Here is a 22,296-nt window from a genome sequence, read left to right on the forward strand (position 1 = left end):
GCGAACTCCGCCCGGGCTTAACGATGGTTCCGAACACCGTTCGGTTGGACTCCCATTGACTTAAGCTTGTGTTCCGACCAACTACACAGGCTCCCATTGCTTTCTGCAAATCATGCACCCTGTGGCAGGCACCCCATCGTGCCTGCCACACTGTGCATGCATTTAAAGGGGGGACCCATGGGTACCCCCAGGGGCCCCATTTGGATACCCCAGGTGAAGGGGAGCCTGCTCCGGGCCCCCAAATGCAGCTTCCAACAGCCAATCTGTGTCGGAACAACTGATTCAGAAAGGCTGTCCATAGATATCCTAATCACTCAGTCGGAAATGCGGTCCATGGACCACTACGATTAGGCTCCGAATATTCCTTTCAAGGCTCATACATAAAGTTTATCTCCATGCACAATTGTATTCATATATTTTAACTTCATCACTGAAATGTTCTGATATTCCACACTATCTTGGACATTTCCTAAAAAATGTTGACAGATTTTCCACTTCCTAATGCACACCTAACTCAATTAATCCAACCATCCTTCCTATATCTTATTGTATTATTGGCAAAATCTCAGCTTACTTTTGTCATTATCCTTAATTAGGTTTTTATCATCCCATCATGCTCTTTTATTTCGCTCCGAGGATGTTGAATACACATTGAGTGGCAGTTCCCCATTTATCTATTCAGAAACCCATGTGTAGCTTTTATCATGTGTTCACTCTAGACAAACCCTGGCTCAGTCTACTTCTGCATCCTGTTCATAGCATTGTCCTGACTTTTTACCGGCTGGAACCTGCTTGACTCTACCCTATCCTGTGATTGACAAACAAGGACAGTGTGAGATCATGGGCTAAGGTGAATGCTGCCTCTATTTTGAAGGGTAACTGTGATATCCAAATCAACATATATTTCAATGGCACTTAAGTCCTTGCCGTTCCACCTCACTTTTACAGCTGTCTGGAGCATGTGTAATGGGATAAGAAAGAATGCACCACAGGCATATTTACCAATCTTTCATGCAATGCGAGACAGCAAGCAAAGTAGCTGTGTTGCACTTCATAAAAGGGAGGGACTAGAAGTGCTACATATTTACAAAGCTATGCAACATTTCTGTGATCTCCTTCCGTTGGAACACTGTGTGCTGCCCACCACCAATGCAGGCATCCTTGCACCACAGTGCAACTTAGCTCCATTTCCCCCCCCCTCATTGAGGCTACCATCAGACACATAAATCAGCTCTTTAACTGTGCACAGCTTCTACAACACTGGGCTTTGTTTCCTGCCAGACAATAGAGCAGCTAATTAGATAAAGCTGCAATTATTTCATTGTGAAATCCTAACAAGAGGTCTTCATGAATCCTTGCGTTTCTCAACAAGCACTTTATACAAAATAATCAAACATCAGAGCCCTCAACCCTTCACCATCTGTCCTTTGGCATCCTCCACCTTCACCTTTTTACTAGAACTTTTCACTTATCTGACATTGTGAGCGTAATTACCAATAGGTAGGACTCAATGTACAGCATATCATTTTTCTTTTTGACTACTTACCAATTCAGAATTCAGGTCTTCAATCTCTCTCACTCATTCCAAAAATGCCAAACCCATTTTATCAGATTAGATCTTAGTTGACACACTAATCTGCCAACAAAGTATCACATCCACAGTTCATTGAATATATATGAAAAATTAAAAAAATATCCTCTTTTGCATATGAAGTGATTGTAATGAAATGGTGATGTGGTAGTCCTGCTGCTTACTGTGTAGCTATGTTGTACTGCAGTTTACATATTCCCCTCAACCACGCATGCACAATTCTGGCATCCCAGCACTCTTTCTCCATCCTCCTGATCCCTTTTTACTCCATGAGAAACTGTTTACAGACTACACAGATTCCTACTGTTATAGTCTGGCAACTTCGCATCTGGGACTCATCCTCCAGACCGATACATGTCAAACATCAAAACATTGGTTGGTCCCTGCCTGTTGGTTCTCATTACCCACTAATAGTTAAGCAAAATAGAATAATATAGTGAACAGTATACTCAAGAGCACACAAGGCTTTTATTGCTCTAACAAACAAATATCAAGTGGATCAAAAAATTGGAGGTAAAATCTGGAATAATATGGGATTTGCCAGCCCGACGTCGGCACACATGAATGGCAGGCATCACTGAAGGAATTTTCTTAAGCTTTAAAAAGGTTCATTCAGACATGGTTGCCAGTGAAAAAAGCAGTGAATGGATATTTGTACTAAGTAAAGAAGTCCAGATCGTAGGCAAGGTGGTAGGTTCCAGGATGTAATTTATTATGTCCAGTTTCAGGTAAGTGGAAAGAAGGTAGATAGTAATAAAATGGTAATCAGTAGTAGCCCCACCAGGATCGGCCTCCCTACTGTTCAGCCTCTCATCTTCAACTGACACTCAATCCAAGACCACACACCAAGATTCTGTGACATTGTCCAGTCATTTAGGCTGAACAGAAGGGAGAGTATTGGTACAAAGAAAGAAGAGAAGAAATCCCACTATAACAATATTCGTAAGGCATAAGAAAATGAATTCAAAGGTTCTACTAATGTGTTTGTATTTACATCATCCATCCTCAAATGGATTTTTTGAAAGAAGAAAACATTAATTGAAAGGTGACTGCTGAGTGACCATGTACGGATTCCTTCTCTTGAGGAGAAAAACATGCAGTGGCACAGTCAATAGGTTTCACAGAAGTTATATTCAGGGACATATGTTCAACGTTAATGTCTGGAGGACTCATTTTTATGGGAAGTGAGCAAACTTAAAAATGAAAAATTAAAAATGTACAAAAGTAATTTGCGGAAAAGCAGCTGTATTATGCCTTTGTATATAATTACACTGTGATGTCTTTTCACAGATTTACGATATGGTTTCTCAATTTTTCAGGTTCATGCATATTGGAACAGAAAGAACTTGACCAGAAGAACATAAAGCTTCTTCCAGGCTTTGCAAACCTACAATATGCCACAAACGGTCAAGTTTTTGAATTTTCTTGTAAAGAAGGATACATAAAAAGCACACGCTCAAGTGACTTATCTCAAATATGTGAAGAGGGGTTCATTGCATACCCCATCTGTATCAGAGTAAGTATAGACTGTAAAGGAATGACAACTGCATTCACAAAATTCTAATAACCTCTTCGTGGTGTGAGAGCAAACAAAGTCATGACATTGGCAATCACACATAATTGAATGAGTGCACTTTTAAACAATGTCATATGAATAGAGTGTCTCAATTGTCTGAATGGCTACTTCCAAGTTAGAAGCATAAATTGCAATGTCCTGTATTGAGCAGTAATGTTGACTTAACATCCTAAGCATGTAAACGGTATAATCGCCTGTGTCATTGTCCTCATGATAAATCCATCCAGATAGCCCGTAATATAAGAGACAACGGTGATCCATGAAGTGTAGATGTTGAAGCCGGGAGTTTTGGTTAAATATAGGTTTACAAGAAAGCAATGTCACCTGTTTAGAGACTAAAAACCTTCTATTTGTTTGACAGATCTTTGACGTTGAATGAGATTTATCAGGAGCTGTACCACATAAATGTCTTTAAAATCGCAATTTTATCTCAGCCAATGACGAGAGTTAGTCAAGAGTTAAAAACATGTTTAATACATCATTTAGTATACAATCCTTTTTTTAATCAGCAGTGTAAGATCATCATATTAATTCATCAAAATAATCAAATACATTAAGGTTGTTCCATAAAGGAATGAATCCCTATTCTAAAAATGGGAGGAAAGCATTAATCAGAACCCCCAATGAGTTCATAGTTAGAATGATAGAGTGATAACATAAGCACAAAGCTTCTATATAAATTGAATATCAAAAGCAAAAGTACTCATCAAGACAAGTTCAAGCAACTCAGTAGAATTATAGACCAAAGTTTGGTACAGTAGCAGGGAAAGCAAAGATCTTGTCTACAATATGGCAAAATCTCCTCTGAGCCTAATCTAGGAACACGTAGTAATATAAACAACGCAGAAATCTCAATGCTGCATTTCATGATGCCTTTTTTCTTCAGCCAGCCAATCATATTTGTACTCTCTTCATGGGAACTCCTTGTCTTATCACTGGGCACACAATTGCCCAATACATTTTTTTTTAAAACTTATCAGGTAGCAATGTCCAGTGTAATGATCTTGGCAGTTATTCCCAAAGACAAACTACTTTCCCATCAGGAATCTTCATCTTTATCATTCGAAATTCTATTTAATTAAAACATGTAACAACAATCATGGTGTAAGTAGAAACATTAATTGAATTACATGACCATCCTAAGAAAAAATGTATTCGTGGAAGTAGTACATGTCTGCGGGAAGGTCAGCAAAAATAACATTTCTATTGTGCACTTTTTGCACCTTCGTTGGGGTAATGGATCAGCGGAAAAATATTACTGCATCAGCTGTTTAGACCAAGTGTAGTCAAGTATGACTGTGTACTACATTTTGCACATTTTAAACACACTTTTAATTCTCGTGTAAGTCTTTTGAATTCTGCGTGTTACTATATGTACGTTATTTTCTTGATATTGGTATAATCTCCTCCAACCCTCCCTGCTGTTTTTTTAAACTATCACATATTTTTCACAAATGAATCACTCAGATATTACTTTCCTCCTCCTTTGTTGATTCAGTTCTCTTTCTTTTCAGCTCAGATTTGTCTTTATTCTTTTGTATTTTTATTGATTAAATCATTTAACTCGTATTCTTTCTCCATTTGCTTGTTCCTTTCTTTAGCTTTCTCCTGTTAAAAAAAATATACAGCTTTTAAAGATGTAAATGTAAATGTAAATGTGGCGTATTTGTATAGCGCGAACAGTGACCCGGAGGCATCCCGGCGCTTGTACTCCTACCACAAGGGAACCCCTCCTGGCTTTTCCTTGTGGGGTGTCCACTCCTGGGCATCCCATGGTGAAACCAGGCATCCCTTGTGCATCAGGGGCCTTTGTGGAGACTAAGCAAGCTATTGCCCAGAGTTGCAGCGTGGGACCCATGCTTAGAATCGGCACTGAGGCGAGAATATCCGGTCAGAGGAATTTAAGCCCGAAACCCGCCGAGGCGGGAACCGAACCCTCGTCCCTGGCCAGCGTTCTGCATCAAGGTCTGCCGCTCTAAGCATTGAGCCACAAATCTCCAAAGAAAGCAACTAATGTCGATATGCCAAACCTTACTGTTAGTAGTAGTACCACAAAAGTTTTTATTACTTCTCCTCCAACAGTACAACCCAATTGCTATTGGCAGAAAATCCTGTTTTTACACCTCATAATACACTGGTTGTCTCAAATGGTTATAATTCAGGTTTTAGATCTGAAATATTTTTGATGAATTTTAATATTTTTTTACATTCATCAGAGACAGGAACAAAGGAGCAACAATGCTGATCTTTCAGTAGCTTGCAAACTCCGCCTTTTTCAGCAAGTAAATTGTCTAATGCTAAGCGATTCTGTGAAACCATGGACCTAATAGCTACTTCTTCATTATTTACAACTGGTAGAGTAACAGAGGTGCTGGTTGCTAATTTGTCAACCACTGTTGAAAGCTGTCTGATCTTCTCATCATTTAGGATTACCACTGCTGATGGAATGATTGCTCCAAAAATGTCTCCCACTAATTGGGATACATCTCTTACACTATGTGTATGTCTGTATGAAAGTGTCATTAGTGAATCATAAACACTATATACATGATACATTTTTGGGAACAACACAACTAAATAGCAAGTACCTTTTAAATCAGCTGGCAACTAGAAATAGGCATCCTGTTCAAAAATAAAATAGACTGGTATGACTGATTCTTCTCCTTGCAATATTTGACATGTGCCTCCTGCAATTTCAAATGTGTTTTCAAAATCACAAACCCCTACGGACCTTTTTCTTAACTGATTTCTTCTTTTGAAAACACATACTTTACTCCTTTGTTTCTATTTAATTTCAACTTTGGATAAGTCATTTTATTTTTATATTCATCTTCTTCTTTCTTACAGACATTTTCAAAACATCTTCCCCCTTCTGTTTACTGCAAGTATAATTTATTTGATTTCTTCTAATGTCATAATAAATATTTTCTCTAGGGGTCTCATTAGACAGGTCAAACTGTTCTTGTATGCTTTATCAGAATATATAGGTAGGTATGGTCTAAAATATTACCAAGCTGTGCCCAACTTGTTTGCTTGTTGGAGTAAAATCAGGTTTCTCTGTAATGGGATTCTTAAAAGAGTCAGAATTAGAATAATATTATTCACAATGTTCTGACCTATACACTGGACTAAGCAATATGCTACACGAGATTGCATATGACAATGGTTTATGGTGATGTCGCTTCATCTCCAGCTGATGATGCATGTGTGTGCATACACAACAGTTTTTTGCATCAATGCCTGAGTGTATTCCTGGACTAATCTAGAACAACCATTCCTAGCACTGAGGTTTCTGTTTGTCAGAGTATGCCCCATGTACAAGCAGGAACCATAACTGTAGTCAGGGTAAGCTAGATACACACTAAAAGATAATCTATTCTCACCCTCTGGTACTTGGCATAGTGCAGTCAGGCTTATCTAAATAGGCAATGTGTAAAATATTTGTGCAACACACAGTAACACAATGAACGCATCACATAAATACTTCTCACAGGGTTAGAAAAATAGATTATTATGGGTAAACCAAGGCCAAAGCAACAAACATCCAATAAGTAGAGCCGGAGTTATGAAGTTTTAAAGAATAAATCAAAATGTAGTGCTTAGAAGCAAATAGTGATTAGGGGATACTTGAGGTCATGTTCTACCGGGGTAGCTCCAAAGTTCGGGCTGACCATGATGGAGGGCAGACCGGCTACTGGACTAACACTGGTCCCACCGCAAAAACTGCATTGGATGGAGGAAGCGTTGATGTTGCATTTGTTCCAAGCGGCACAGGCAATAAAGGCTTCGTTGACTAACCCCTTTACCATGCAGGTGATGCATCATCATCAAGCTGTACTGTCTGGTGTTGCCAAGCTGCAAAGTCAGTCACATTGATGTAATTGATCAGCTCTTGCATCGTCGCCAAAGAACACTGCATCGGTTCTTATGGGCGCAAAGACATCACTGCATCAATTTTGATCTTTCTGCACAGCAAAAGCTCAATTTCAAGGACCCAGGGCTGGATTGGCAGTGGAGGGCCCACAGATGGCAGGGTCCAGATGCTGTTGCAGGGTTGAAGCAAGTCTTTGATGCCCCTGAGACTTCAAAAAGGGTGGCAAGTCCTTAAAGCCACTATGGGTTCAAGTGAGATGGGTCCAGTCCTGGTCTTCAGCAGAGCAGAGATCAGCAGGCAGCAGGGCAGCACAGCAATGCAGAAAGGAAGTTCTTCCAGAGGAGCAGTCAAGTAGAGTGGAACTCCTTGTAGCATAGCAGTCTTTACTCCTGGCAGAGTTCTTCACAGCTCCGTTGTACTGTCTTGGTAGGTTCAGAGCCCCAGTACTTATACCCGGGTGTGCTTTTAAAGTGGGGGTGACTTGGAAGAAGGGTATTTGAAGTACACACATGCCCTTTTCTTCCTATTCCTGGCTTCAGACTATTAGTAGAGGATAATCAGCTCTTAGTGTACGAAACAGGAAACACAGCCCATTCAGGTGTAAGTGTCAGCTCCCCCCTCTCTTCCTGCCCAGGAAGAGATATCAGAATGTAGATGAGTTCTCTGTCACACCTATCCCTCCTGGGATTGCTGTCTGGAGGAAATGTGGAAAGGGTGATTGTCGCCCACCCCAGACGTGTATTGGAGACAGACTTTAGGCACACAGAGCAGTAAGAGCAGAGAAATGCCCAGTTTCCATACGTGACACAATGAAAGAAGTAGCTAACATTTTGTGTGCTGCTATCTACTTAGACAGACAAGAGGCCAATATATGATTTCATTGGTCCTGGTTATTTATTCAACCATTACTTCTTCATGTCATTATATTATGTTCTTAATTTCATAAAATTCTTATATAGAAGATACACTATACGTTTCAGACAAGTGCAAACACAGAGAATTATAAACATAACAAACAACGTGCTCTACATGAGGAACGGACAATTTATGAACATAAACAGCTCGGACGGAGATGTAGTATTGGCACAACCCCAGCTGAGGTTATGCTTGTTCCCAATGTCGAGCATTCCCTTTTAGGACCACTTGAATCATATATGAAGGGATTGCTACATGTTTGAAACGTGACTGGTGTATCATTGTTTTCAGTTGTAAAAACTTTGTATCATTTCAGCAAAATTGTAGCAGCAATAATTCAAACAGTCTGTTTCCTGCTTTTAGTTGAGCAGCATCTTTGATTCTTTCTTTTGTCGGTCAGTTTATTTAAGCTTTATTTACAGTAGTCCGAACATAGACATCCCTATCCCTACTTCATCTTCTTCTAAATGTGGTATCTATGTTCTTCTACTGCAGCCTTGGGTCTAGAAAATCTTCTTTATTCTTTTTCAAACATCAGTTTTTATCTCAGTCCTTAAACTTTTTGTAACAAATTGTTCAAACTTTTGTGTTTGAAATGCTGTCTTGGGGGTTAAAAAAGTTCAGATCTCAGGTCCATCAAATCTGGTATTTGTGTTTTTAGCACATGGTTCACATAGTAAGTCCATTCATGTGCAGAATACTTTCGACAAGGTGCTATAGCTCTTTTCGATCTTCTTGGTGTCTATCGATTTCCTCTTTCTGTGTCACTCATACCGATTGATTGTTGGTGGTATGCGTTCCGCTGACACACTTGATCTCAACTTCCTTTTGACTTCACTCTGTGGCAATTTAACATCATAAGGAACTTTTCTTGATCCAGTCCTTGTTCCTTCATCCAATTCATCTATTGATTCTGGAGTTGTCTGAACTTTATTCTCTGGTTGGGATTGTGTCTCTTCTTCTTCTCCTTCATAGACTTTAGTGCCACTTTGTGACATCCCAGAAGGCAAAATTGGTGCAGCTGCCTGGTATTTTTCACTCCTTTCTTCTCTTTGCTTTTGTGCTCCTTGTGGTACCGCTCTTGCTTCTTGTCCAGCTTGAGGAGATCGGACTACTAGTACTCTCATTTCTGGTTCAAAGAACACTATTTCTTCATTAGGTTCACTCACTCTCTGAGTATGCAATGCATGAACCCAGTATGGTACTCCAGCACACTTAACAGCAGTATTCATGACAAGGATCACTTGGAAGGGGGCTTTCGATCATAATTCTAGGCAGGTCTTCTGGGCATGCTTTTTAAACAGCACCCAGCTTCTGGGACTGAGGTTGTGTCATTGTTCTTGATTCAGATTTAGGGTAACAGCTGCAACCTTTTGGAAAATATGGGTGGGTGCAGAATTCTGCTCCGCTTGCGGAGTTTGCAGACTATTGCCCTCTCCACTTTCCAAGCACCATGCAGAGTTTCTGAAAACTCTGTGAAGTGACGCATAGCAAAGTTTTTTATCTGGAGAGGCTCACCAATGGTAAGTTGGCGAGCACTTGCAAGAAAAAGTAACACTCTAGACCGCCTCCTGGTGAGATTTCTCATCCTAGGCAGTCGCTGCAGGTCGTTACTGTTCGTGTTGAGAAATCTGCCATTCCCGTTGAGGAAGCAGTTGCTCAAGTATAATGTCTATGCATAGTGCTGTTTGCGCTGATTTTAGAGTGCAAGACAAAATCCTCGCACTAAAAATCAGTGTGAGCAGCGCAACTTAACAGACTCTGCTGCTGGTGGAACTCCGCAAAGCGCTGCAGACTTTTTCTAGCACCATGTCATCTGTGATGTTCAAAAGTACATTTGCCGGCACAGCAGGCAATCTCATTGAACGCCCCATAAAGATTCCATGGTGAAATAACCCTGTCTTCCTGTCAGGGGTACTTTGAAGACTCATTAACACCAAAGGCAAAGCATCTGGCTACTTCAATGATGTAGAAGCACATACTTTTACCAAACAGGATTTTATAGTGCCATTTAACAGCTCTATTATTCCAGACCTTTCAGATCAATAACCACAGTGTAGCCTTGTTCAATCTGCAGTGCTGCACAAAGCAATCTTATACCCTCATTGTTGATATTAGTCCCACAAACTCACTCTAGAGAAACAGACAATCTGAACCTCCTCACTAACTCTCGTGAGAACAGTTTATGTATGGTGAGACCGCCCTTCCTCCGAGCTGGCTGGGCTGGCACTCATCTGGAGATAATGCACAATATAACCTGTTACCACTATCCTTGAGACACCTTCGACCTCGCAAGCAGCCCTCCCACCTCTCGGAGGAGGAAATTCATTTTATTCTGTCCCTGTAACCCCAAGTCCACTAGACCTCACAGAAAAGGAAATTCTAGCCATTCTCCTTACCTATAATTCTGCCCCAGTAACCCCTAATCTACTAGATGTGAATGACGAACATGCTATCCGCACAGTTGCAATCGACCCCAACAGATCAGCTACCCTCTGCAACAGAAGTGTGTTTGATAGCAACCTAGCGCTACTACCCTTGTCTGTCCCAACTCACGACACTCTCTCCGACCCCCCACTGTCTGGCCTCCTAATTAACTGCTGCTCAGCAGTTAAGCATGCCACTGATATCCCCTAGCTCATCCTGAGCCAAAAACTTGACTTAGCAATCCTCACCGAATCATGGCTCAACGGATCCTCATCTCCGTGCCTAGACCTCTTAGTCCCTCCCAACTATAACATTGCAAGCTGGACAGGCAATCTAAAAAAAAAAGGGGGAGGTATTGCCTACATCTACCGCTCTAACCTCCTCATCACTGAACTTTTGGCAGATTCCACAGACTCCTGAGAATACCTTGCACTTCCATATGCAGCAAAGCGACTCAACTGTGTAGTCTGCACATCTTTTACCACGTTCAATGACCACCTCATAGAAATCATCACAGCCAGGGTTTGCTCCAACTCTAAAGACATTTACCTTGATGACTTCAATCTGCACTGGAACAACCTCAAGGACTTCAGGTCAACCCCATCAAAGACTTCCTGGCTGACCAGGCCCTCACCCAAGCCTGCTCACTCCCAACACACTCAAAAGGCGCCACTCTAGACTCGATCATCGCTAAGGAGTCAGCGGTCAAGCTTTTCTCAATAGACCCATGCGAATGGTCTGACCACCACGCTATCACCTTCACATTATCAGGCACCCATAAGACAAGGGCACGGCAACAAGTGATTCCAAAACGTTGGATTAGAGACACCAAGAACCTTGATCACAGGGAACTGGCTGTTCCCTGCAAGTCCGACCTCCCCCCATATCACAACAGTCAACGACCTCAATGACCATTAACTCCACGACTATATCTAACATTCTTGATGATCTTGCTCAGCTGAAACTAAAAAGAACCCAAACCAAAGACAGAAACTCCTGGTTCAGTGGGTCCCCCAATGAGGAGATCCCTCCGGCAGACAAAAAGAAACTGGAGACTGCATCCTTCAGCTGCACATTTAAAACTTCTCCGCCAGACCAGAAATGCCTATAATAGGAACATCCACAACTCAAAAATAGAATTCTTCAGATCAGAAGTGGAGAACGCCAAGAACAGACCTCGCAAGCTTTTCGAAATGGTCAAACAACAATCTAAAAAACTGGCTAAAACCTCTAAGATACCCCTAAATCTCTGATATCATGTGAGGAATTATCCTCCTTCTCCGACAAACTCACTGTCCTAGGAAACTAACTTAGATCTGCCGCTTACTCCTAACCCCTTCCGGATCTACCTCTTCTCTCCGTGCTGCCCCCCCAGACATCAGTCAAAAACCAAGCTCACTGGTCCAACTTCAAAGTTTATGACGAACATTCCGTCTCTATCCTCCTTAAACCCGAACAACGACTTGAATGACTCACTCCACTCTAACTGCTTAGCCGCTGCTTCTCAATCTATCATTCCTAGTTGGACTGCAATAATCAATGCCTCCCTTTTTACGGGGGTCGATACCTGACTCTCTGAAAGCCAGCAAAGTCCTCCCCATCTTAAAAAAAACCTGCATTGTATCCTGCTTCACTTGAGAACTTTAGAACTGTATCCAATATCCCACTCCTAGCTAAAGTTCTGAAGAAATGTGTGCAGCAGTTGAGCCAACACATCACCAACGTCTACCTACTAGATGACTTCCAATTCGGATTCAGGCCTGGGCACAGCACTGAAACCACCCTTCTCTACATCGTGGATGATGCCCTCCAAGCCCTTGATCAAGGCAAAACCTGTCTCCTAATCCTCCTAGATCTATCATTGGCTTTCGATACGGTAAACCAAGAAAAACTACTTGAACGCCTCAAACTCTGGATGGGACTGGATGACCCTGTTCTTGAATGGTTTAGGTCCTTCCTCCATAACCGCTCACAGAGATTCCTAATAAGCGGTAACTTGGCCGCTCACTCTCCGATCACTGTTGGAGTCCCCCAAGGATCAACCCTGTCCCCTACCCTCTTAAACCTTTACCTCGAACCGCTAGCCGAAGTATAATTGCACCGCAAATATCTCCTACCACATGTATGCCGACGACACCCAGATCTACATCAAAATCTCTACTCCTGAGGAGAATCTTTCCCTGAATGAGGCCTTGAAATTGACTGTCCAATGGCTCACCTCTAACCAGCTGAAACTCAACGCAAAGAAACTGAATTTATCCTAATCTCCCCACCCAAAACCAACCCTGACATTGAGGAATGGATTAAGGTGATCACAGCTTTAAACTGCCCACCGACCATTGTGGACTCTTTCAAATCCCTTGAAATAACCCCAGACTGCAACTTGAACATGTGTGACCACATCAACTTAATGGCCAAATCAGCCAGATTTCACCTGAACTACCTAAGAAAACTGAAACCTTTCCTCAACACTCCGACCTAAAAATGGCAGTTCAGGCACTAGCCATCTCTAGACTGGAACATTGATGCTCTACTCGCTCGGGTCTACCCAAGATCTCCCTGGCCCCAGACTACTAACAGCTTCAAGGAAATTCGAACACATCTCACCACATCTGAAAGCTCTGACCTGGCTTCCTCTTAAGGCCAGAATCCAAGTTAAACTGGCATGTATCACGCACAGGGCTCTATACTCAAACTCCCCTGCATTTCTCTCCCAGAAACGCATGGTATCCAGAGGAGCCAGAAACTCCTGGTCTGCCAGAGACCTCCTGCTCCAACCAGAATTCTTCTGAAAAAAACAAACTTACAATCTGGCTTTCTCTGGGGCCGCACCAAGTATATGGAACTCACTTCCGCCCGCCATTAGAAGAATCCATCTCTGGCATGCTTTAAAAAGGAGGCCAAAACTTCCCTAATGGGCAAATTCCTCTCCTAAATTTTGCTTTGCAATCACCTCAGCAACCTTGTTCTACTTCTGATTACTGCCACACCTTGGATTACCTGGATGCTATCCATCCGGCACCTCCAGGCATCCCACCCTGGGATCTGGGACCTCTTGCTCTCATACAATGTATTTACTTGTTTTTTTCCCAAATGTTTCTACCCCCCTTCTAAGTCCCTTGTATACAACTTGTTAAACCTGTAAAGCACTCTGATAACCAGGACAAATCTCAACCAGTTACAACAGGCATCTTGAAAAAAATCTATCTGCTTTCTCTTGAAAGGACCTCCTAATCTTCCTACATGGCTCAGTGTAACTAGTGTTTTTTTCCCCAACATTCCTCTGTTGATTTCTCACATATTTGATTATACAAATTCCCCAGTAAGCATCCTGAATTGGGGGTTCAACTAATTCTGTCTGAATAATCTCATCATTGCATCTCTTCCTAAATGTGTTGGGCCATGAAATTGTCATGTCATGGGAAACAATAAACTATCTGGCAGTAGTGGTCTTCCACCTGCTGAAAACCAAATGTCGTTTTTTTCCCACATCATGCACTGATCCAACTCTGTTGTTCCTCCTCTGAAACATCTTCCCGTACTTCCCATATTTCAGCTATTGACAACAACATGGAGAAAGCAGTGTCCTCTTCAGATTCATTTGTGTAAGCCCTGCCAAATTTGCCTGTCCCAAGTGTACAATAACCTGCAACTTCATCAGCAAATTTGTTTCCAGTGGTGACATATCAATTTTCACTCATTCACATTTAACAACCTGTGACTTTTTTGGGCAACTGTATTGCTTCCAACCGGTTTCTCACATGTTCTCCATTTGGAATCAGAGTTCCAGGTGAGGTTATGAAACCTCTTTGTGACCTTAACTGTCCAAAGTCATGGAACAGAACAAAGCCTTATTGACTATCTGCAAATATAGTCCCTCTCAGTTGGGCTGTTAGGCTGCAGGCTCCTATAAAAGTAATCAATTCTGCAAACAGTGCTGGGGTAATACCTCGAAGCCATGAAGCTTCTACAAACTCTTCAATTGTGCAGACAGCATAAACTGCTCTCAGGGTTCCCTCATTATTTCTTAAGCATGAGCCATCCAAAAACATTACATAATCAGGCTCGATCAATGGTTCATCTTTATGCCTGGCCTTGGCTTGGTGCATAATACCGTTACATTCAGACAACGATGTTTAACTTCATCATCATTACAATTGTCATTTGTTGGAAGTAGTGTGGAAGGACTGAAAACCTGTAAGCGCCTTAATGTAATGGTTTCTGCCACCAAAATGTGTTGCTCATATTTAGGGAGACGGCTATTGGTCATGTACTAGGTTTTGGTTCAGGTGAGCAAAAGCTCTACAAAATGAGGGACCATATCAGTTAAAGGATGTCCCATCCCTATCACATCTCTCGGACTGCTTCCACAGATTTCAGACACCCAGGAAGCCCTGCTGCTACAGGACAGAGTGTAATAGAGAAGTAATCCACAGGTCTTTTTGCATCACCATGCATGTGAGTAAGCATTGAGAGAGTGGAGCAATCTCTCCTACTGCAAAACAAAGTAAATATCTTACTGGAACCAGGCACAACAGAAACTTTCTCTGAGCTCTAAGAGAGCTTTAAAGAATTCATTGTACCATGGAAGCAGATCAGGCACATCTTTGTGTGTCAGCCTCACTAAAGGCTAAGCCACAAAGGAAACATTGGGATCCATTGCCTTCATTCCAAGAATGGTCTCAACTCCCTCTTGGGACCCCTTTCTGGTACCTTTCTCAATGATATGCCATAGAAGTTGGACATCTTTTTGGCAATGTTGCAATTTATTTGGAGAAGCTTTATGTTCATTTTCAGCTAGATGGTTAAGCAAAGCAATTGTATCCTGTTTACAAGCTTCTTGTGTTTCTGATGCCCCATGTTGGTCATCAATGTACTGCACAAGAACTGATTTGTAAGGCATCTGCAGAGATCCAAGGCTTTTCTTTAGAATTTGATTAAAAATAGACTGTCTCTCCGTATATCCTTGTGGAACTTGACACCATGCCAAAACTCTCTGTCGAAACACAAAAGTGAACAGAAATTCACTGTCTCATACAATGGAATAGAAAAAAAGAATTGGCATGGATCCATAACGGTAAACCATTCTGCAGTGCACGTAATTTGGAAATGGATAATGGCTGGATTCGGTACCATGGAACAACATTGAATAACAATGCTGTTAATCTTTCGGAGATCTTGAACAATCAAATATTTGCCATTAGGCATCTGCAAGCTCTTGATCGGAGAGTTACAAGGGCTCCCAACAATTTCTCTGAGAAGCCCTCTGCTCAACATGTCTTCAATTACTGGTGTTATTCTTGCTATTGTTTCTGGGGTCTAATTATATAGTGGTGTTCTTGGGTATGAAGCATTGGGCTTCACCATGATTCAGACTGGTTAAACACCTTTTATTAATCCGATATCCTTTCCTATGAAATCCCATACTTCTGGATTAACAATTTTTTTTAAGTCAGGGGTAAATCATTTCCAGTCCTTACTGTATACAATCCTACAGCTGATTCTTGTTCAGCCAATTTAAAAGTAACATCCTTTTTTATGGGTCTAAAATTTAAAACCATTCGGTGTACAGTAAATAGTGCAATTTAACTTGCACAGGAGGCCTCTTCTTTATAGGACTAGAATTGCCAACAACAAATTGATGATTGTTGTTGAATGAACAAATCTTAATTGGGACTTTCGCTGAAGTGGCATTTGTTATTTGTGTACTTGTAGCTCCCACAACTTGGATCTTCTTCCCCAAGAGGCTTAGGGCTGGAACCTCTACTATTCTAACAATGGACGGGTAGCACCTGTGTCAATCAGAAATGACACTGGGTGGCCATTTACTTCTCCTTCTACAAATGGTCCACTCTGGTACACCTCTAAGACTGTGCCTGATACCCAATCTTCCTCCCCCTTCAGGTACCATTATTGGGAATTATTAGAGCTAAAACTGTCACTGTCTTATATGCGGTACTGTTGAGAGGGAGTTGTATTCTGGTGCTGGATAAAGTTTGGATTTGATTTGGACATCTGTTTCATGTTAGTTCCCATATTTTGTTGAACGATTGGGATTTGTGGGTCCAGCATTGTTGGTACCTGTGTCTGCATTGGCACTTGCATTTGCTGAACGGGTACGTTCTCCATTTACATCTGCTTTCCTCCTTGCCTTTGAACATTTCCAGTCACTCTATTGGGATTAAGTCTACACTCTCTCTTTCAATACCCAATTTTGTTACAAAAATGACAAGGGGTCGATTTCTTCAGAATTGCAACATCAATGCCGGAACGCGAGTCAATTGGAACACCTCTACCTCTTCACTGAGAACCTCTTTGATTACCGTGACCCTGAAAACCATATTTTGCATTACACTTTGATTCCCTGAAAATGTCTGGTTCTGAAAGCTTTTCTGTGATAATATCATTTGTCAAAAAATCAAAAATGGGGGTAGAATGGACCACTTTTAACTACGGTTCCAGGGGTTTTATCTTTCTTAATAAAAAACCCTCATACACGCATGTATTTGGAAGGCAGTATATCTTGGTTCTCCGCCAATTACAATGCGTTGGTGCATCATCATAGTGTCCAGATTTAGGGGCTGATTAGGATCGCGGACGGACGTGTGTCCATCCGCGACCCCTGAGTACGAGGGAACCTCCGCATGGCCTGCGGAGTTCCCTCGTGTGCTATTAGGATGTGACCGCCACCCTGGCGGTCACATCCTCTATGTTTAACATTTCGGCGGGTGCAGCTTCAAGCTGCACCCGCCGCAATGTTAAAAATGCATACATTGCATTTGTATGCAGAAAGCAGCAGGCACTGTGCGGTGCCTGCCGATTCCTACATACAAATACAGAGGGGTACCATAGGTACCCCCCATGTGCACCCCCCACCCCCCCTTCACCCAGGGGGCCCGCTACGGGCTCCCGAGGTGAATATCCGTATGCTTTTCCACGGCGGAGAACCCGCCGTGGAAAAGCATTTTTTTAAACCCATCCTAATATGGCTGGCGGTGTCTGAGAGACACCGCCGCCATATCAGAGCTTTTCCGCCGCGGTTGTAAGCCAACCGCGGCGGAAAAGCTACGGTCGGAAACCAGGACCCACCAGCCATCCTCATGTGGCGGTGGGTCTTTGGTGGGTCCGCTGCGGTTTTTGCGCCAGCCCGGAGGAAGCGCAAAAAACGCTATCATAAAGAGGCCCATAGTGTCTAAAAGTACTAAAAAAAGTGAATTAAAAATTCTTGCTCATCTCAAGGCGAACAGGTTTATTAAAAAAGGGTATGGTTCAAGAATGGTAAAAATCAATGGTGGGTAGATACCGATCAAGTTACTGGATCCTCTATACCTGTGTTTCCCAAACTGTGGTCCGCGGACCCCCAGGGGTCCTTGACACATTCCCAGGGGGTCCGCAGGCAGCAGTTTTAAAAGTATTGCAAAGTTTCCTGTATCATTAGCAGTTTTCGAGCAACAATAAAAGTGTCACGATAACACCAGTGATTAATGTACCTGCAGGAGAGATGAGTTTTGTCCAGTGGCAGCTTTAACTTATCTAATTTAGCACAGAGGGTTAATGTGCCTACTGCAAAGAACGGGTACCGTTCATTTAAAAAAAAAAAATGTATTTCATATGCATAGGTCAGTAGGTTACTTCTTTGGTCAGTGACTTATTTTTCTTCCCAGATTGTCGTACCCTGGTGCATAGTAAGGTTTTCATTTACTATTCTTTAAAAGCGAATAAAATTCAATACGTAATGATAAATGTGTCGTAGACTGCACCATTGTTTTCCAAAATCTTTTGGGGGAGAGCCTTACAAAGCCCCCTCTGTAGTGGCCAGGCTCACTCACTGCACTTGGTATGCACCGTGTGAGGACTGGTCTGAAAACATTTTCTAGGGCTGCTTTTGGTTTCCAGTCTGGCCCTGGCAGGAGCAGGAGCCTTGTACTGCAAAATAAAACTAGACATTTAAAAGTTAGTCACTGGGATGCAGCCCCAATCTTCGGATTAAAATTATTTTGTTTTTTGCAAATTCTTTCAATATAAAATATCGAGAGGGATATTTACAACAGAAGTGGAGGAGCGTGTCGTTAGCCTGCTTGGCTTAATGACACGCTCCGCTGCTTTTGAAATGCAGGGCTGCACCATATTTACAAGAATATGGTGCAGCCCTGCGTTTCCTCCTGCGCTGGTGCTACATTTAGCAGGGTAGCGCCAATGCAGGCACCCTTTCACCATAGTGCAAGGGCATCTGTGTGCAGGGGAAGATAGTTTATGTACAGGAAGGTCCTCCTTCCTGCACATAAACAATCTTGAAATGCTCTTTTGTCACTTCTATGTGTTCTGCTTAACGCAGCACACATGGAAGTTACAAAATGTAATGTTTTTAAAGCTTGTTTATGTGCAGGAAGGGTCACCTTCCTGAACATAAACAATCCAATGCGTTTTGCTTTTTCCATGTGTACTGCATAAGGCAGCACACATGGAAAAAGCACAATCGAGGAGAAATAAAGCATTTCTCCTCATTCCGACAAGTTAAGACCAGGTGTTTCCTGGTTTTAATTTTGGCGCAGTCTCCTATTTACGCTGCCCTTGTAAATAGGCAGTGTAAAAATCAATGGGTGTTACAGTGGAACGCCCACCACAACACCCACTGCCCACCTCTTTCACGCTAAGTATCGCATGAAAGGGGGCGTTATTTGCAAGGCAGCGTTAAGCCACGGTAAGTGCCTCGACACTGCCTTGTAAATAAGGTGAAGCCCCTCTCGCCATGGGAACATCACAAAAAGTGACATTCCCTTGGGGATAGGGGCTTGTAAATATGTGTGCACATGTGTGTTTATTTTGTTTGAATTAATGTTTGAAATTTAAATCCTACAAATTGCTTGGGGGTCCCTGGCTTCCAGTGGTGACTTAATGGGGGTCCACAGGAGTCAAAAGTTTGAGAACCACTGCTCTATACTACTAATTAACTATCAGGCCGACATGTTTCAGCCCCACTGTGCCCAGTCGGGTCTATGGGGCTTTCTTCAGGACCAAAAGGTAAGTACTCACACGATTTGTGCAGCTACTGTCAGTGGTTCTTGTATTCCCTTATAATCAAAAGAGAGGGCCAATCGCGCCTGAAATATGGAAGAGACACATAAGACAAAGACAAAATACACCAAACATCAACAAATACATTCAAACGTTTTCGCTATATTTTAGCTTCATTTCACGAGGGTGCTATTATCCCTCTTCACTCTTGAGACATCATATGGTAGTATCAAACATTGAATGGTGCACTGAGGATTTCACTAAAACTACGAATAATATGGCATTCAACCCCCAGAGGTTCTAGATCTCATTGTTCACTCTTCATTGGGTTGATATCATTTCTATTATTGCTTTCCCCTAAACACACTTATTTCCTTCATTGCTAAGTTTATCTTTGCGAAATTCTAAAGATTTGTTTACTCGTAAAAACAATCCTCTTTCTATTTGCAGTGTTGTGATCAGCATAAAAAAACGCGTTTTCATGTTAGTAAATTCAACAGTGGCGTCCTTGCTAAGTGCGGAGACTTTTTACAAACGGTTACTGAAATATCGTGGTTAATTTAAGTTCCAGTGAGCAAAGGTGTAGTTACTCGTATTCGGTAATAAATTAGTGTTTGAACTCCCACTGTTATTTCAAGACAACCACGTTTTATATGTATGACTTGTCACTGACACATTTTAACCTCACAGTTAGATTAATTTCAGTTTAGAAAAAATGTCCGTGTCGTCATGTTCATAAATGTTTGCAAAATGAGTGGCGGTTTGGTTGCCTATGGACGTATTGTTACCTCTCATAAAAAGCTTTTGTGCTTCAACGGGGTGCTCAAGACATTCTCTCCTGTCTGTGTGAGACGAAACGGATATACATTAGTATCTATGCTTACTTTGTTTTCCGTGTGTAAGGCATCATGTCCCGCTTACCAGCTTCTTGCGAATATCGTCCTTGTGTTGACTCTGCCCCCGGAAGACACTGGTTTGGAGTTCCCTCATTCTTTTCTAATCCTGCAACCATGGCGGTAGAGAGAAGACTGATGAAACACAAACAGAGAAGACCAGGTCAAAGTGGTGTTAAGCTATACTAGTGACTAAGAAACAGGGGGGGCATGCGTGAGAAGTTGAGTCACAAATGGCTTGAGAAAATCCCATCAGACCACCCTTATGGCGGAGTCTCGTCATGTGGGAATTGCTTGAATGATCCAAACACCGCCCAGACCATCAGGTGATGGTGCGGATGTGGATAAACATACTGTAGCCAAATTGTTGCTCAGGGAGTAGTGCTAATGGGGTGCAGTGCTTAAGTGATAGTGAAGGATAAAACTAACATGACGAGACTCCGCCACAAGGGTGGTCTGATGGGATTTCCTCAAGCCATTTGTGACTCAACTTCTCACGCATCCCCCCCTGTTTCTTAGTCACTAGTATAGCTTAACACCACTTTGACCTGGTCTTCTCTGTTTGTGTTTCATTAGTATGACAGTAAGGGAGTGAGTTGACAGGTCGGTAAACATTTCCCTTTGACCCTCTACACATGTTTTTTGATTGGTAGAGAGAAGACTAACATATTTTGTCAACGATGTGGAAAAAAGACTGTCTAACCTCGTGTCTATCGAGGCGCCTCATGTTTTAATATGATACAGATCTCGAATTAGAAATGTGGAATATGTGTATTGATGTTTATATCCAATTATTAGCGCAAATAAAGCAATTTTGGAGTCAATTTTTAAGAGAGAGAACTAACAACTAGTATGATAGTAATGAAGGGAGGGGACTATTTTCCTTTCTATGTGTAGCTGTATCATACTTGTATCTAATTTCTGAATATATGTCATTTTTTATTTCATGTATACATAGGGGTTGTAGAATGTATACCGATCAGGTTTTACTTCAGGTGGTTCCTTCAGTAAAATTGATGCCATGGTACATCGTCATTGAGTCCAAAAACATTTGTTTGCAGACAATCCACCCATCTTTGTTCTTTCTCAAAAAAAATGTGTTCTGCATTATTGTTTTTGATTTGTAACATTTCTATAACTGTCCATCAGATTTTGTCAACCGTGTGTTCTTGTTCTACGAAATGTTTACTCATTTTGGTGGTTATTTTCTTGGTCTTAATATTGCTCTTATGCTCCCCAATCCTCACTTTCACTTTCCCACATGTCATGCCAATATATTTCATGTCACAAGGGCACATGATCATATATATGATGTGAGTTGAATTGCAATTAGTGTGTTGTCGGGTCCATATTAGGCTCGCAGACAAGTCTAGAAACTTCTCTTTAATTCTCTTCTGCTTCATTTCCAATTCATCACTGTAATACTTCACATATCTTAGGATCTCATCCAGAGGTTTTGTTTTCCAGCAAAGCACACTCTCTTGTATAAGCATACTGATCTCTGGTCTCATACCAATAACAAAGTGAGACACAAAAAAAACCATATCACCAGGTTCTGGATATTCCCTATTCACTGTGTTGCAGAAACACTTGCTTGATTCAAACGTTTATAATAGTCATACATTGATTCTTTATGCTCTTGTGAAATTCTCTTATTCTTTACCCAACCAATATATTTTGGTGGAACCTTGCCTTTTAGGAATGTAATCACTGCATCATATTTTTCCGTGACAACAGGAGAAGGTGAAAAAGTGTGTTCATCTCTATTTGGCTCTTCATGCGACCACTGTACAGCAACTTTGCATTCTGCCCACAAATCATTCGGCAGTACAATATTGAAAAGTGTATTCAATTTGGTTCACAATGACTTCAAACCCTTAACAAGTCTGTGCAACGTGTGTGTACCACCTCACAGGCTTGTCTCTCAATTTTGGAAAATTATTCATAAATGCTGCAAGATCACATCTTTTCCAGATGTACATACCCTCCATGTAGAACTTCTCTC

The 22,296-nt window shown here is 41.7% G+C and overlaps 1 protein-coding gene across 3 annotated transcripts in view; it reads left to right on the top strand.

Annotated features, from left to right (window-relative positions):
• The window catches only part of LOC147747719 (coagulation factor XIII B chain-like), a 1,426,313-nt gene that overhangs the window by 1,300,483 nt on the left and 103,534 nt on the right, over positions 1 to 22,296 (top strand). For all 3 annotated transcript variants that reach the window (XM_086955242.1, XM_086955259.1, XM_086955250.1), the window contains one exon: positions 2,911 to 3,107. In XM_086955242.1, coding sequence (XP_086811368.1) covers positions 2,911 to 3,107 — 197 coding nt within the window. The remainder of the gene's footprint in view (positions 1 to 2,910; positions 3,108 to 22,296) is intronic.

Source organism: Lissotriton vulgaris, chromosome 1_1 (genome assembly GCF_964263255.1).
Source record: "Lissotriton vulgaris chromosome 1_1, aLisVul1.2, whole genome shotgun sequence".
Lineage (NCBI taxonomy): Eukaryota > Metazoa > Chordata > Amphibia > Caudata > Salamandridae > Lissotriton > Lissotriton vulgaris.